The sequence below is a fragment of the Stylophora pistillata genome, chromosome 12, assembly GCF_964205215.1.
Source record: "Stylophora pistillata chromosome 12, jaStyPist1.2, whole genome shotgun sequence".
In the NCBI taxonomy this organism is placed as follows: Eukaryota; Metazoa; Cnidaria; class Anthozoa; order Scleractinia; family Pocilloporidae; genus Stylophora; species Stylophora pistillata.
In genome coordinates, this window is record NC_142530.1 from 21,704,538 (window position 1) to 21,722,073 (window position 17,536).

The 17,536-nt window shown below is 40.5% G+C and overlaps 1 protein-coding gene across 1 annotated transcript in view; it reads right to left on the reverse strand.

Moving 5' to 3' along the window:
• LOC111345144 (receptor-type tyrosine-protein phosphatase S) overlaps window positions 1–17,536 on the reverse strand; it is a 37,138-nt gene that overhangs the window by 2,144 nt on the left and 17,458 nt on the right. Inside the window, exons 13-36 of the mRNA XM_088740408.1 lie at window positions 17,416–17,508; window positions 16,704–16,810; window positions 15,569–15,746; window positions 14,939–15,238; window positions 14,010–14,300; window positions 13,402–13,507; window positions 12,333–12,696; window positions 12,010–12,052; window positions 11,217–11,337; window positions 9,717–9,886; window positions 8,911–8,999; window positions 8,715–8,802; window positions 8,117–8,193; window positions 7,841–7,877; window positions 7,520–7,617; window positions 6,664–6,789; window positions 5,821–5,972; window positions 4,876–5,011; window positions 4,154–4,397; window positions 3,786–3,862; window positions 2,177–2,311; window positions 1,730–1,855; window positions 1,395–1,546; window positions 884–1,019 (exon numbers count right to left, since the gene is read on the reverse strand). Of these exons, the coding sequence (XP_088596534.1) occupies window positions 884–1,019; window positions 1,395–1,546; window positions 1,730–1,855; window positions 2,177–2,311; window positions 3,786–3,862; window positions 4,154–4,397; window positions 4,876–5,011; window positions 5,821–5,972; window positions 6,664–6,789; window positions 7,520–7,617; window positions 7,841–7,877; window positions 8,117–8,193; window positions 8,715–8,802; window positions 8,911–8,999; window positions 9,717–9,886; window positions 11,217–11,337; window positions 12,010–12,052; window positions 12,333–12,696; window positions 13,402–13,507; window positions 14,010–14,300; window positions 14,939–15,238; window positions 15,569–15,746; window positions 16,704–16,810; window positions 17,416–17,508 (3,446 nt within the window). The remainder of the gene's footprint in view (window positions 1–883; window positions 1,020–1,394; window positions 1,547–1,729; window positions 1,856–2,176; window positions 2,312–3,785; window positions 3,863–4,153; window positions 4,398–4,875; window positions 5,012–5,820; window positions 5,973–6,663; window positions 6,790–7,519; window positions 7,618–7,840; window positions 7,878–8,116; window positions 8,194–8,714; window positions 8,803–8,910; window positions 9,000–9,716; window positions 9,887–11,216; window positions 11,338–12,009; window positions 12,053–12,332; window positions 12,697–13,401; window positions 13,508–14,009; window positions 14,301–14,938; window positions 15,239–15,568; window positions 15,747–16,703; window positions 16,811–17,415; window positions 17,509–17,536) is intronic.

The window sequence follows — 17,536 nt, forward strand, 5'->3', positions numbered from 1 at the left end:
GTAATTTTCTAAAGAAACTGTGGTACTGTGTCGATGGGGGTATCATAAGATAATTTGATTTTATCAAATGACTTGTCACTGTAAATTGGCCAATGTAAAGAGTTTCGGCGTTGACGCTGACGTTTCTATCGCGAACCCTTCGTCGTTCGCTCAAAAGACATTTTCATTTTGAAGAAAGGGGGTCAGTTTCTTTAGAAACTGTGATGCCGCGTCGGTGGGGGTAACAAGGTAATTTGGTTTTATCAACTGAGTTCATAATATAAATTGGCCATCGTAAGGTGTTTCTAGAGCTGACTTTCGCGCGAAAGACGAAGGATTAACGATGGAAACGTCAGTGTCAACGCCGAAAGTCTTTGCGTTGGCCAATTTACAGTAACAACTCATTTGATAAAACCAAACGCAAACTTCAACTTTTACGATCGAATGTTTAAAAATTGAGGATGGCCATAAACAAAGAATAGGAAGTAAATAAATCTAATTGCCTCCCCCGCTCTCCCCCCCCCCCCCGCCTCCAAAAAAAAAGGTAAAAGGAAAAAATCCTTTTCACACATAAATAAATCAAAGAGAAGAAGACTACTCTAGATCAATACATGGCGTGCGCGTTATATCAGAAAAAAAAAAATAGCTTGCCAGTCACTCGGTAACGATAAAAACAAGACAGTGTAAAAAATAAATTAAAGCTGTACAAGCTAAGAGGGTCGTTTACGGCGTGCAATCGTCGTTTAAGGCCTGCACTAAACAAGGTGCAAAAAATAAACGGACCAAAAATAAAACAAACAAAACCAGACGTTTGCGGGGAGTTTGAGTAGCGGGTATATCGTTTCTGAAATACACTAGCTCTGAAATACTTTTGCGGCTACTATCATGAATATTTACGACTTACCGCGGTCTGTACCATGGCAGGTCTCTGGAGCCTCATGGCTTGAACCGTTTGGAACACGTCAATCACTCCTTCTGCCTTGAGGCGCTCGATCATTATGCTGATCCCACAGAACACGCCCGTGCGGCCGACACCACCACTAATGACATGGGAGAGATAAACAAGTTTCATCGTGGGAGTTTGCACATAAGCGTTCCCTACCCGGAGGGGGAGTTCAAGCCTACACGACCTATTGGCGTTTTTTGGATTGGAATGGTGTGGATTAAGCCTTGGATTCAGCGTAGGGGAACCACGATGACAATTCTTGCATTTTGAAACTTTGGATTAAAAGGGTAATTTTTTATATTTCTTGGACTCAATCTCAAGAAAAAGATTCTGAAAATTTAAGTCTCGTTATTGGAAATTAGGCCAAGACGAGACTAAAAATATTGCACTTTTCTGCAGCTTAAACATCAAAAATGGTTAGCATATTAGTAAACAGTTTTCTGTAGTCCTCACTCTGCTACATTCTTACCTGCAGTGTATAACAATGGCTGTATTTCCACTCTGCTGCTGCCATTTCTGTACTTGACCGATCAGATCGACTATACCCACTCCAGAGTCCGGAAGTCCTGTGTCCGGCCAGTCAGTGTACTGAAACTGACACACAGTGTGCGAGTTCTTCTCCTGTAAGATAGAGATCGAGCTGGTTTTTAAATATATGAGTCAATCTGACAACCAACCCCTACAACCACCCCCGCCCCTACCCCCTTCAACCACCCCCGCCCCTACCCCTACAACCACCCCCACCCTCCACCCCCTAACATAAATGAACTAAGACACAAAAAAGCTACTTTTTGGAACACATACCTCCGTGTGTGTGAGTTTGAATTTCCTGGTAATGTAATCTGTAAATGAGTTTTCCTCTATCAGCTCCACCAGAATGACGCCATACAATTGCGATCCCTCTGAAGGCCAGTAATGGTGACATTTGACCTGGCAAAAAAACCACAACAGTAAGCATAATTCAACTCCATTTTTTATATTAATTCATAACCTAGCAAGTTAACTGACTAACCCTCTGTAAGAGCGAAAGGGCTAACGCTCGAAACGTCAGCTCTTAAACTCGTTACGGTGGTCATTTCACTTTATCAACTCAGTTCAGTGACAAAACCAAAATTACTTTGGGAAAAAATATGGTTCACATGGGCTATTGCGCGGCGCTATTTACTGGCTTAGCCTGAGACAGGTTTCACTACTGTTGATTTAACCTTCTTCCTTGGATTACAAGTTACTATTCACAGTTTCCGTTCTTACCTTTCCTGCTTCTTCCTCTCTCGTTAGCATCACAATAGCTGCAGATTCCTGTTCCCATATAAGACGCCAGAAATCTTCAAAAGTATCCGGAACTGGAGCTTGAGTTGCTATGTAGGCTCTTGGCTGGCAGTAACCCTAATGATGCAGCAATGAAACTAACTTTTGTCAGGAAACGGGTAAGAAACAAGGGGAACGTTCCAGAAGCTAGTGTTTTTCAAAAAACCTGAATGAAGGTGGTGCTTTGGCATCCGCTTTTGGCAGAGCTTCTTAAAAGTTGAGTACACAATAACTGGTTTGATTGTTCGTCAACAAACAAACAGACTTACAACATGCCGGCGGCTATTTTAGGATTAAGCGACACAAAGGGCCGGTTATTTACACGAGGTCTCACGCAAACCGCGGTTTTACGCAAGCAGTGGGCCGTACTTGTTTTCTATAAGAGGTTCGTTTTCCTTAAATAAGTGTCCTTCCATGGTCAGCTCTCGGCCCTCTCAGAAACTGTTCACAGAAATAAATGTTCAGGTAAAAGATTCAGCTAAATTCAAGATAGGTTAGAGCGCGGTTTGGTTAAAACGCGCCTAAACTTCGTTTAAAAAACCGGCCCAAAGTGATTCACTTGTCATCCCAGCGTTAAAAACCTTTGCAACAACTAAACCGTGCAGCCGATGATCGTAGTCTTGAACACCTATGGCAGGGATTTCAATAAATGTTCCCATAAGCGGCTGCCGATGGTAAAACAGGTGGCCGCGCCCAGTAAAAGGGTCGTCAGATCAAACCCAAACACTGAATGGAGGTGGTGCTTTGGCCAGTAAAAGAGTCGCCAGGTCAAACCCAAATGCAAACACTAGAACATATTCAGGCTAAACAGATGGTAGTAAACGGTCTTGTCGGCGCGTTTAACCCTTTACCTCCCAGAAGTGATTAATTTGTAACTTCTCCTTATAAAATCCGTACATTATCAAGTAAACAGTTGATGAGAATACTCAAACTTATCAGGTGTGGGTTGTTATCTTGATCTAACACCAAATTCTGGTCACTAACTCACAAGGAAATATGTAGCAGCTCGTGAGGAGAATTAACAATCAGATCTTGGGAGTTCAAGGGTCAAATGCTGGTAACCGGCTTTATTGAAACCCCTGTGTAACGCCTTCTCTGCTTTAGTTTTGTTACGTCACGTGATCTCTTTATACGGGTATTTTGGATTCGCACGTGGACTCTGAACCGCTTTAGGGCCGTGACAAAAATCTTTATGTAGCTAGAATTTAAGGAGGAACACGCTCGTGTTTTGTGTTGGAACCTAACAGTCTTTGACGGTCAGTGGGGTTGAATTTCGATCGAACTGTTGTTAATCTTTAGTTCGTGTTTATCAAGTTCTCGTCTATCAAGCCTTAAATCAACGGACCAGCCTGATTTTGTTAGACTTGTGGTTGTATCACCACAGTTTTCTCGCGTCCCTTTATTAATCGGCAAAGGCGGCCGCTACACCCTGCTATGGATAAAGTGCGAAATTCATAAGAGAATAAGTTGCATACAATCATATCGTCCGCAAATTAGCAACACTTATGTCATCTCTGCAATTTGTAACGAACCTATCATTTAGATTACTTACATCAACGTAATTGGCGTTTATGTAGTCAGAACCCATTTCTCCCGGCCTCATCTTCAAATGTACTCTTGTACTTTCGACTGAAAAGATGACAGTCATATAATCAATACTAAAAGATACACTAGCAGAGCTGAAAAAATCGCCTGAAGGCAAACAAGGCGTCAAGGCAAACAAATCTTAAACGCCTTTTGAAACCATCCAACACTTCAGGACTGTTTGTTGAACAACTGTTGTTGCACCAGCTTTTGTTTTCAGTTCTGCAACAACTACACAGCCCAAATGTAATTATCGCTCCCTGCGACACTTGGATTCTAAGAAAGCATTAACCAACACAGGCATTTTTGGCAGACATTTACAAGAAGGTTACTCACAAGGAAGAATATTTGCATAGCGGTTCTTTGAAGCATTGCAATTCAGACTGGCGCTCTTGAATGCGATTGGGTGGTTTTCTTCTTTGGCCAACCGGCAAAACTCGTTTTCCAGGCAGGTATAACCGGTTTCTTGGTCGACCTGTCGAAGTTCCCGTATGCGAGAACCAAAGTCTTTGGCCTCGACTTCAGTTACTCCACAGGTAATGGCTTCTAGGAGGGCATCGTGAATAAATACATACTGCGCCTGAAAGAGAAAAATAGCAACGTTGAACTCGACCAAAACTATGCACATTTTGCAGACTGCGTTGTTTTAAAAGCGGATATGAAACGCGTGCGAAGTGATGTAAAAGGAAGTGTTTAGGCTTAGTGAATCACATCAAATATTACTTTATTTTCCAGTTCTACTCATGACTTAGAGTAACAACAACAACAACAACAAACATAGTTGAAATTTAAAAACAATCTCTGGCTAAAATGATTAAAAACTACGAGCTTTCGACTGCCCGAACTGCAGTCTTCAATGGGTAAAATGAATGATAAGAAAGCGATGAGAAAATTCGTTTTACCCGTTGAAGACTGCAGTTCGGGCAGTCGAAAGCTCGTAGTTTTTAATCATTTTAGCCAGAGATCGTTTTTAAATTTCAACTATGTTTCATCCTGGCTGCGGCCCTTCAATATTTTCACAAACAACAACAAAAATTTTAAAGGTGGATTGCCCTTACCTCAGTTTGCACCATGAAGTTCCTCTGAAACCTCATCTGACGGACAAAACCAAACACGTCAATGCTATCTTCCTGGCTGATTCTCTGCAGCATGACATCCAGGGTAATAAAAGTTCCTGTGCGACCAACACCAGCACTGTCAGGGTAAAACAAAAAGGAGATTGCTCAAGGCTACGTACCTGTACTTTTAGAATAGAACATTTATATTTCTGTCTCTTCTTGAGGTACAGGACAAAAGCCTTTAAATAGGAGGAAACCTCAAATCATTATTTTGCTCAATAGGCCATTTTACAGTTGTGTACTTAGCTGCCAAGCCTTTTATTTGGAGTGAGGTTAAAGGTGACCTTGTTGTGGTAGAGACCAGTTTCTGATTGGCAAGATAACGAAGTAATTTACATTTGAAAAGCAGCAACGCTTGTATCATGACAAGGTTACCCTTAGCCTCACTCCTGTTCAAAGGCTTAGCAACCGAGCACGCAACTGTAGAATGGACTATTATAGAAAGACTAAAGGGGTAGGAATAAAATAAAAAAGAAGTGGGAATGGTTGCAGCTCACGAAAATAAACACAGATTACTATTGAGTAACTTGGAAAATTTAACCGGGCGTGTGCCATACATCCGAGAGGGAAAAAGAGGAGATATTTATATCTGTGGGCTTAAATAGAGGGACTTCCAATTTATACAAAATTTTGAATTTAGCGGATAGCACAATGAAATGCAGTCGGCTAAACTGTGAAATTTGATAAAAATGGAGAATATTACGTTTTCTTTCTTGTTTAAGTTCAGCTTTTCCAACATAAAATCTAACTAATTCGTCCCCTTCAAAACTTTAAGTCACCTTCAAAGGCAATCATTCCCCCCCCCTCCCTAAAAACACACCAAAATCGCCAATTCAAAAGGACACCTCGCGCGAAAAAATCTGCGTGCTTCTGAGTAACCATTACCTGCAATGTACTACCATGGGACCAACAGACTCGCGATTACTGACGTAAGCGTGACGCACCAAAGACAGCAGTGGGGTGGGGTGGGAAGGTACACCGTGGTCAGGCCATGCAGTAAAATGGAACTGTTTCACTTCACGCTCGTCTTCGGGAAACTGGACAGAGGAAAAAGAAAAAATTATGAGGATATTATCTCATCAGAATATTCTTACTACTGGTAATTTGTCTATGAAACTGCAATGATCTTTCCTCCATCAAAATCTTTATTCCACAATCTAAATATCTAATTTTCAAATATTCCCTTTATATGTATTCATCGCTAGTTGTAACTTAATAATAAGAATTTGTTTTTATGCTGAGATAGAACCCCTCACAATGTTACGTTTGCTTTTTTCTAGTATGTTTCCTGGAAAGTTTAGTTAATGAGTTAAAACGGATTATTATAACATGACCAAAGTAAAGCGCGCGCTCTGATTGGTCAATTCAGCGTCCACCATTTGCCCATGGGTGTACACTGCTGACGTGGACAAATGCAAAGACTAGTTTTCCGCGCGCGCTTGTCTTTTCTGATCACGTAAGATTTGTTGAATAAAAAAACTCTTTTGCTACAATGTAGCAATGTTATGTTATAAAACAAATGGTAAACGCCACAGTGTACACTATTCAGTTATGGATGCACTTGGGAGGTTTGCTAAGCACTCAAGAAGCTAGAGTCGCTCTCGGCTCTCGCTTCGCGCGACTCTTAGGCTTCTTTCGTACTTAGCGACCTCCCGCGTGCCTCCATAACTCAATAGTGTACGCTGTGATGTTAACCATTTGTTAATTATCACAAAAATGGCATCTTACCAGTTTATGAGAGATCACCAATTTCCTTACAGTGTAGTGAGACATGTTAAGTGTTTCTTTTAAAGTCACTTGAACTGAACCGTACTTTCTTGTTCCACGTTCAGGCCAGTACTGGTCACACTTCCGCTAAATGATAAAAACACAATATTGACAACAACAACAACAACAACAACAACAACAATCTGTATTTGTACTCCCTTGCCTGTGTTAAGTTAAATAACAATATTGAAAATAAATAGAGTACTGGCTGTCTGGAGTAACCATAGGGGCTAGCAGAGCCAAGCAGCCAGTGAAATATTGAGTCATCAGAGTGTTATATTGCTATCACTTTTGTTTCTGTTGTTATCGTTGCTTTGTCGTCGTTTGAACTGCTGTTACACTTAAGTATCCCAGCCTGACTGATCGCACCTTTGCGTGACTATTTGCTTGACAATTTACAAGTCACGCTGTTTTTGAATACGTGACAACCAAAAAGAAGAAGACGACATGTTCACGGCACAGTAAAAGCAACAACATACTTCGACGCCTGAGACCCTCACTGAGTTACTTTCCCCTTCCCCTCTCCTCTAAGGACCACGCCTGAGACCTTCAATGTGTTGACTTACCCTTCCCTTCTCCTCTAAGGACCACGCCTGAGACCTTCAATGCGCTGACTTACCCTTCCCCTCTCCTCTAAGGACCACGCCTGAGACCTTCCCTGTGTTGACTTACCCTTCCCCTATCCTCTAAGGACCACGACTGAGACCTTCACCAGCCCCTCTCCTTTAAGGTCCATGCAAAAGGCCTTCACTGTATCATCTTACCCGGCCCCTCTACTCTAAGGTCCACACATGAGACCTTCACTATGTTAACTCACCCTTCCCCTCTCCTCCAACTTTGTTAGCATGACGATAACTGACGACATTTGTTCCCACATCATACGCCAAAAGTCATCGAACGTTTCCATAAGAGGACCTACAGCGAAAATGTTGAAAAAACATACATGAATGTTGAGATAAGCACTCTGTGGCTAACTAACCAGCTCAGAAGAGGACTAGGCAAAATGCAAGAACAACAAGTACACACAACAACGAGGACAACAATATCGTGAACAACCAAGTCTTTTTCCTTTTACTGCTAAATCATTTCTTTCTTTATTATGTTTTTTCTTGTTGTATATATATTCATAGCAGCATACCTTGAGCCGCAATGTAAGCTCGCTGTCGGTTGTAGCCCTGGCAATAAATAATATAGAAATAATAGACAATGTTTTAGGAAAAAAGGCGGCAAAAAAATTAATTAACGTGCCAGTTGAGAGAATACCCTTTTTACTGCGCCTCACTACAGTGTTCAGCGGTTTTTTTTTTTTTTTTAATTGCAGCCCTTTTAATACTTGGCCAATACTAGTCGCTACTTTGCTATAACGGAAGCGCTGGAAATGATGTAAGGCTTCCAAAAAACTGTGGCAACTTACATCGATGAAGCTGGCGTTAATGTAGTCAGACCCTGGCACACCATCAATCGGGTTCAGGAGCACTCTGGTGTGATCGTCTACATAGAAAAAAAAAAAAACGACGAGTCACCTTTTAATATCCCATTCCCTTTTAAAGCCTGTCACCTTTTAATAACCTTTACCTGGGTTCAGTTGGGAACACGGAGCGAAATAGCAAACAAAGCGATAGCAGCGGCGGAGTGAAAAAGCGAGGGAGATCTGGGTTTGGATTGAGCTCTTAACCCAACCCGACCCCACCCCACATTCCTCCTTCACTTGCTCATCCCTCCCCTACAGTGGCGCCGTTTTAGTAACTAGACGCCTTGAACAGGCTAGAAAAAGAAAGGAAAGGAAATCGTCTCAACTAATGAACTCGCAAGACTTGATTTTTAATACTCCTCATTAGCTGCAACACATTTTCTCGTAACTTAGCCACAAGAAATTGGTGTTAAATCAAGGTAACATTTTCTAACCAATAAGTTGGAACATTCTCTAAACCTTTTTGCTGGATAATTTATGGATATTATAGGAAGAAGTTACATTCTAATCATCTATGGGAGTTAATGGGTTAAAAACTTACATGCCACAATGTTGGCGTATCTGTTCTTGTACTTGTTGGTAGGATTCAAAAAGTGTTGAAAAGAGAACTCCTCGTCTGGTTGAACTAGCTGTAGAAGAGAAGAGTTAAAAAAAGTAAGGACAGTCAAAAACTGAGAATGGTAATCGCCGGAAGGAAATGCGCAGTTCAGACAAAGTTTGAAGAGAACTTTTTGTACCAAATATTCTTCAGAGAAGCCGTGATCACCATCCATGTGCATTCGATCCACGTGTCTTTCAAAGTCGTCAATTGGTACAGGATGGCGCCCTGGTAAATAACAGAAATACTTGTTTACGAAAAGGCTTCGAGATTTGTTTTGGTCGCACTATGTAATGCTTAACGAAATACCAACGCGCACCATGACAATGACAGACTGTATTACGCGAGTAACTTGAAAAAATTAAGGAAAAAAATCATCCAGTCTATAGGTACGTTGGCTTAGAAACGGGCTGTGTTTATAAACAAAAGTAAGATGAGTTTAAAATCAGTCGCACGTAATTTCTGACACACAGCAGGTAAGTGTATGATATAAAAACAGTTAGTGGTGACTGTAAAGTTGCCCATGCCCAGTGAAGGGAGTGAGAACTGAAAGATCACGCATCATTCATCTCGCGGCATAATTTCCTCACGAGAACAGTAATCGGGCTGCATTCTTCTGTACATGATCGGTTGGAAATCACTTTTATGAACAGAAGACAATACTCGTCTCGCTAGCAGAGCCAGCCTGGCAGCCGAACTCATAGTTATATGCCTCAAAAAGATCACGTTACTTAGAAAAACACTGAAAATGGGCAATGTCTTAGAATAAAAATGTGGAGTAAAGGGAATCACGCATCGGTTTAGGTACAGCAAAGCAACGACAACCATTCGAATGGAGAAAAAAATGGCAATAACAGAAAAGAAGAAGATGAACTTTCTCAAAAAAAAAAAAAAGAGAGAGATGGCGATAGTGTATCGAAGAGAGTGACTAGTTAATAATCTTACTTGCTCTGCTTGCCGCAAGTTCGTCCAATCTGTTTAAGGACTCTGTGCTTCCCATCAAACGCTTCTGAAGCGAACGTCGTTTACGGCTCATCTTTTTCATTCTCATCGGATGCCCGTTAGTGAAATCATCTCTGTCATCCAAAGATCCACCCGATTTTGAACGTCTCCTCCTAATAAAAGAGTTGAAAAATCATTCAAAACACGTTTCCAAGTTTTTGCAGACACATCTTATTAATTTTCAAACGAATCAGGTGTCTTGTTTCTTGGAACCGTTGATTCGCCAATCAGAATGCAAATAGCGACATGTAGAGATTGTAGCATGTGACCAATCATTATTCTTTAAATGGAAACACATCAACGTTAAGCAAAAAGGAGTAAAACTTTATCTGTGGTTATGTATGGCAATTTAAGTGCACTCCATAGTAAAAAGATGTTCATTCATTTCACAACTTTCTTCCGCTTTTGGTTAGCTCCGTGTTGAATTTCGTTCGTTTGTTGGCTCGCTCACTCCTGCGTTTCTTCCAAACGTCGCTTGTGAAATCCGGCGTTCACATACTTGAATACCTCCTAAGTTTATCCAGACGCGTTCTTCTGCACGACTACGGTTATATTTTCAATCAAATTTCTGTAAACTAAATGGTCAAATATATGTTTAAAATAGCGCTGCGTTACTTATTACAGTTCAAATGCTGAGAAACAGCAGCTTTCAGTTGGAACCTAGAAACTCTCATTAGGTGGGTTGGTAAACCTGTAGCTGGGAGAGTTAGCTTACCAAAGTTTTACGAGGTTGATCATATTTTCAAACTCTTGTCAAATGGATGAAGTCAGACTTAGTCGCTTGTGTTTAACATAAATTTGATTGCTTTCAAGGCCTGACCTATAGATCACTTTCATAAATAGCTGCCGGATTAATATTCTTTTGTTTAAATTTAAATTAGCCCTTCTGGCCTCGTTCTCCAGTACAAAATTCAAAAGAATACATTATCTCAAGCGAGGCCAGAAGGGCTAATTTAAATTTAAACAAAAGAATATTAATCCGCCAGCCATTTATGAAAGTGGTCTATTTCATTTTCTTTCTTTGACAGTTGCCTCATTTCTGTTTCGTCGGACGTCAAGACAAATGCATAATTTTACTTTCACGTGATAGATTGACCTTTTCATCAAAACAGCTTTTAACGCTAATAAAAAACCAGTGGTGTGGTCAAAAACACACCAGATAAAAAGTAAGTTTCCTTCTGCAACGTACTGTCCATCAAATTTAGAGCTTTGCACTATTATTCATCGAAGTGAAGAGATTCGAAAATGCCTGCTTTGTTAACTTGTAAGAACGCTGAACATTCAAAAACGTCGATGGTTCGCGGGTAACTAAGCTCCTATCATGCGCATATCCAAGAACGCAATAAAGGATTTCTACCACCGATGGTGTAACGGTGGATTTTAAAGATTTTTTCGGTTTCATAGAGTAGACAGAAAGTTTTTGTTACGTTCGTAATGACTAACCAGATAAAGTAGACCGCTGCCAACACAACGGGCGCAATCAGAAGAATCAAAACAATTCCTACAATGAGACCGATATTTGATGAGGGTGATGATGGTGCCTCGGTCGGACTCCGAGCTGCCGCTGAAAATAGAAATACAAGACTGAGAAACTAGACAGATCAGAGGTCTAAATGACTTCGTTTAGTAAATAAAACCCCTACGCTTTTTGCGACACTCAGTCATCTTTGCCACCAAAGCTATAACGTTCCTTTCCTCGGACTTTGGACCCGTCAGATTGGCAACAAAATAACGTATGCACTGACGCCAGTTAATCGCCATTTTTTCTACGCCTCAAAATTGCCACCTTACTTCAAGTAAATTACTTGGAAAAGTTGGATATTAAGGGGCGACCATTTGGGAGATGAACTTGTTTTCTAGTGTGATGTTGTTGTTTTTTTAATGTGGTTTTTCTGTTTGTTTCCTCACTTTTCTTTTCCGTTACGAAAAAATCATAGCATGAAGAGAGATCATATGGTTCTCGTTTGACAATTATTTAAGCACCCTTAGTGAAGTGTTTCCTGCTTTGAGATCAACTCAAACCGTAATAGCACACGTTGATTGCTGTCACAATCTTTCGAGACACGCCCTTGTTTTGAAAGCTCACCTACACAAAAACAGTATTGCGAGCTACCTATTGCATTTTGCGTGACTCCAAAGTAATCAAATTGTTCAAAAGAGCCAATCAGAAATGTGCTTGTCACGGATTGGATGATCGAGGCCTTCCACAGAAAATGATACTTTCTAGGAAACGTACCTGTTGCGACCGGAGCCATCCAATCACTTGAAGTATAAACTTTCTGAAAACGAAAAAAATCCTTTGGAACAACAAACAAACAAACAAACAAACGGAACACTTACACCAGAGACTTGTTATTCACTTAATTAACAACCATATTCCCTTTTGACAACCTGTGATTTGATCCATTAACCTTGGTCAACTGACGACTTTGCCTTTGAAAAGTCTACACTCCACGGCTATGTCGGAATCTGATTGGATGTTGCTTGATTTGCATTTTCGAGAATAAACACAGTAATCGATAGTCATTCATTGCACTTCCTGATGGCTAATAAACTAACCTTATCGACATAGGCACGCTGAAACACGGCATAAAACGTGTTTTCCTCCAGAGGGCCGTTGTAAAATTCACTTGTGCTTTCGCCGATTTCTCTTCTTCCTCTTCGTTTTCTTCTTTTTTTGCTTAAAATACTGTTCGACACGCTGGTGTATCGTTTTCCATCTCCAACTTCAAAGTCCTTGAAGAAATCAAATTTATCGGCGGGAAACTCTGCAGCAACGTAAGGCACCAGCTTGGGTTTCATTTTCCGAGCTTCTTCGTAAGTATGTAAATCTCTTTCTCTGTAATTTGTGGGATCGTAATCTGCCGGCACGGGCTGGTCGTTGTTGTTTGTTGCAAGCTCTCGCACGATCACTCGGTAATATCTAAAATGAAAGAAGTTGGAGGCGGAACAGAATGCGCGTCTGTTACGTTATGCGAGTTCCCACTACTTCCCACGGTATACAGTGGCGGATAAAGTCATTAAAGTGGGAGGAGGTCACGGGGCTGAAACCCTTTTCTCATCAGGCGTTGGAGCTTTTTGCCATTTGTCTAACATAAAAATTCTTCCAACGACAATACTGCATGTTTTGACAAATTATGAAGTTTTTCATAATGCATTGTGCATATTCTTCATTTTCATATATTTAACGCAAAAAGTACTGTTTCGGCCTTCTAGGCCTCATCAGTGAAGTGCTGATTCTAGGATGGAGGTAAAGCCATATAGCCACCCCAAATGATTCCACATTTGTGGTATTCCCTAGGCCATACCTGAGCGCTCAAACCAGTAACTATATTTATGTGTTTTTGGAATTAAGATTTAGATATCCTTTCCAAAATTCAGGATCCACCCCTGATTTGACAAGTAATTCTCCCTTCTAGTCGCTTGACATTTTATTCCAATTAATTTGGGAGAATTAAGAGCTATGAAAAGTAACACCCTACAGCTGATGAGGTTGTCGGTAATTTGTGACAAGTTAAATAATTTTTGAGACACCATCTCAAAATAACACCATGTTGACTGAAAACAACAAACAAACAAACCAAATAGGGCAGCAGAGAAGCAAACAAACAAGGAAACAAAGACTTACTGAACAATACCCCGCTTATTTGAGGCCCTTGTTAACTCCACTCTGAAAGAAGTGGTATCAATCTCTTTTTCATCCGGAGGTGCAATTGTTCCCAGCGGAGGAGGGGCTAAAAAAGAGTTCATTTCCAAACTAAGAATGCGGACTGGTCAAATTTACAGGCCTACGGCACAGAAGTCAAACGAAGGACATGAGCAAGGACATCAACTTTGGACGTCCGTGTGCCAATTTCCCGCGCAAGCATGTGTATTCCGTCGCTCTTAGATGGTCAATTGGCGTTATGGTGGAGTAATAAAAATGTTCTTTACTGCACTAATAGGATATTTCTTTTAACAGAGCCTATCATTGGCCAAACGTATAACAGAGAATTAGGCTGTGCAACAAAATTCGTAGAACAGATACGTTGAGCTATTCATGAAGTTGTTTGGAGGTTTCAGCCATAAAAGCCGGATCAAAACCTATCAAAATACAGCATTTGCTTAAAGCGGAGCCCTATAACTAAGAAATTTGATAAGCCATCAAGGCGAAAGGATTTGATTGTGACGTCATGACCGTAAGTCCATCGGTAGGTCCGTCGTGTAAGATAGATTATTTATAACTGTCCTTGCTACCTGCTGGGTCCGTTTGCATTTTGATGACTTCGGAGTAATCCCCAAGCCCGCCAGATGATCGGCAGGCCACCTGTATTCCATACCACTGCCAAGGCTGCAGGCCTTTGATAGTATGTACGGATTCCGTCGCTTTTTCTACACCAGGTTTTAAACCCGTGCTGTTGTATGTGAAGTACTTGATTTCATAGCGCCGAATAATACCGTTCGGTTGTAACGGTGGATTCCAAGATAACGTGAAGGAAGTGGAGTTCTTGCTCTTGACCTTCACATTCTGTGGTGGGCCTTCAGGCCCTAGAAAACAAAAATCAGAAAAACAGTTAATCGTGTGAAATAATCGAACAAGCAAAGAATCGTTTTAAAAGCGAAATAACTGGTTGTTTCAGTGATCTCTGTTCGCGGTACAACACTTATCTTTTCTATTTCAACGCTCATGTCCAACGTATTTTTTTCCGTAAGAACGATTTTATGGAAACGTTGGTCCAGACTTTTGAAACATCACATAGCTCTGAATGAAGACAATTTCAACCTTAGAAAGGCAGAAAACGTTTTGGACACTTCGCAGCAATTCTTTCTTACCGTAAATGTGTATCGTCACATGACCTTATTCGTCTGTGAGAAGCAGAAGAAAGCTGCTTAACCAGTTTTACAAAATTGTTAAAACGTCTGAAATAAGTCGACTGGAAAGCGCAGCTCACGGAGGAATTTCGGCAGCTGAAGCTTATCTCCCAGGACAAACACAATAAAATCTCAAACCCTGATTGAGTCTGAAGTGGAAAGTGAACACTCATCTTTGTAATTAAAATTACCATTCGAACATACAACATTACAAAAAATTTGACTCGTAATTCGATATAATTCCAATCAAACAAACAAATACACCGACAAACAATCGTTCAAAACAAGAAATATTAGACAAGAAAAATTCTTACTGGTAGCTTTGGTTTGCACTTTGCTCCTGGTACCTCCTCCAGTCAGATTCTTTCTTAAGTTGTAAGGTTCAACAGAAAACGTGTAATTCGTGAACGGCTTTAGATTAGGGACCAACCTCGAGCGGACTTCTCCCGATAAGACCAATGTCTTAGCGCTCGAAGGATCAATTGACGATTTCCAGTATGACAAGAAATAACCAATTTTCCCATTTGGCCTCTCAGGAGCCTCCCAAGACACTTCAACGGAATTGAAATTAATCTTGTCCTCTGGAAATGACAGTCCCATGACTTTGGATGGTGCTATCACGACGAAAAGTACGATGAAGAGAAACAAATTTACATTATGGACATCTAGTATGCTGTTTTAAGACATTTAATTGGAACCTGAGCCTTCAAAATTCCTTTCTGTAGTATTTGAAGGGCTCAGAGTTTCACTTAGCTAAGGTCAATACACCGAAAGCAAATATGGCGGACTACTCTGTCGGCCAGAGTTGAGCTGCACGAAAATATAGCAAACTGAAATGCGTAGAATTCTATCCATCCCACTCCAAGGAGTCATGAAAGACAAACCACCACACTACCTCTAGAAAACTGGCATTTAAATCACCCAACCACCTTCCCAAGACTCACCTGCCTCGTCAGTCATAACCTGGACACTAGTTTTCTCTCCTCCACCAGCGGCCGTGAAGGCCTGGACTGTGACGTTATATGAAGTGTAGGGCTGAAGCTCACCCAGCGTAGAGTTTATACCGTAAACAGTATCTTCTGATAAATGTTGACTGCTGTCTGATGTTAAAAGATTGAAAACCTAGAGTAACAAAAAACAAAAGCAGTGAAAACAATGCGGAACTTAAGGTACCTTTTGTGGCAACAATTAAAATCTGGATTTTAGAATTTAAGGAAATACTGTTTTATTTATTTATTTCCTTAAATTCCAAAAATAGAAATAAGGGATTCAGACTTCTAATAGGAAACTTCTGCCACAATAAATTTCGGTCGCACTCTTCTCTACATGAAATTATGCGATCATGAAAAAGTATTGGGGTGTAAATGTACACTAAATTGACTTCACTCTCCAGATGGAAATTTTCAAGGCCAAAGAGAAAAATTGAAACCAATATTCCGTAAAAGCAAACAAATTAGCTACTTAAATAAGTCAGCCTTACTGTTGACCTCAGGCAACAGAGAACAAATCCTTCAAGAAAAAGAAAGGAGGAGGTGTCTTAAACCCAAGACCAAACTCAGTCACACTGCCTACAGTTTGATGATAACAACTCATATATTAGTATCCACCACACGGGTGGATATGGAGATTATTTTATGGAAAGTGCACAAGCTCTTTCCAAGGTATGATGTTTTTATTTCATACATACTGAGAATTTTTCTAACTGACTGACACATTTCAAAGGTTGACAGCGAACGACTGTGAAAATACATCGTTCCTCCAATCAGAGACACGAACGATAGTACTTCATAGTGTAAATCTCAGTATGATGAAATGAAATGCTCTTCGTGCGCGCTGGTTGGCTGGTTCGGAAACTGACTTGCAAGTTCTGTTCACCTCCGTGCAGCCGAAGGGAAATAATCGCGAGTCCTGACTTAATTACCGACCATTTTCGGTATATTAACAGAAATAAACTGATATTTGGTTTCTTTATGGCATGTATATACCTAGCCGCTTCACAGCTGATTTAAAATCCACCACCCATTCGCCTCCACTTGGGAGATTAATTGTTAATTATCGTTTCAAGGAATTCTGAGTTACCTTATAGCTTTTCAAGATTCCATTTATTCTCGCTGGCTTCTTCCATGTGACGTAAATTGAATTTTCGCTCATGTTCCATGCCCGTAAACTAAGCGGCTTCGAAGGAACTGGTGAGAAAAAATATATATATTCTGCTGGTAAATGATTATAAAAATCTAAATAATTACTATCTCTATTTTCAAATTCAATGCAACGATATGGAAAAATTTCTTTCAAGCGGTCCATGCTCAAAATCAAAGCGTTTACAGCAATCTATGACAAGAAATGTGGGCGCCGAACGACCTAATTAGAACATCAGGCAAGTATACATAGACGGTGGACAGCACATGGAAACTTGTGAGACAAATACCCCTTTCACACGAAAACTTACACTTGTTTTAAGCTGTTTTTTAAACATGGTTTAAATCTTTTTCTTCATAAAAGCTTTTTGTCAACTTCCAGTTTTGCTCATTGAAAATGCAAGTTGGTGGCTTCTCAAACCCTATGGAAAAATACAGCTTCTCAGTTTTCTGTTTCTGATTTTAATTCAGTTAAATCCGCTTTAAATAAACATGTTTTGTCTTTTGTGGTACAAGTCGCGATTTTTTTCGGCATGTCCTTTGGTTGGCTAAACTGCTAGGGTAAGTTTTGTAGCGTGAAAGAGCCGAGCCGTAAAGAGTCTAAATTTTCCTTAACAGATGAAACTAACTGACACTGACAATCTCATTCGTACCCCCTTCGCTCGTCCTGTAGATATTAGTGCTGGCCGGTCCGAACCCCACCGATGTTTGGGCCTCCAGGGACACATTATATTGAGCGTAAGCCTCTGTGAGAACAAAGAAGACATTTAATAT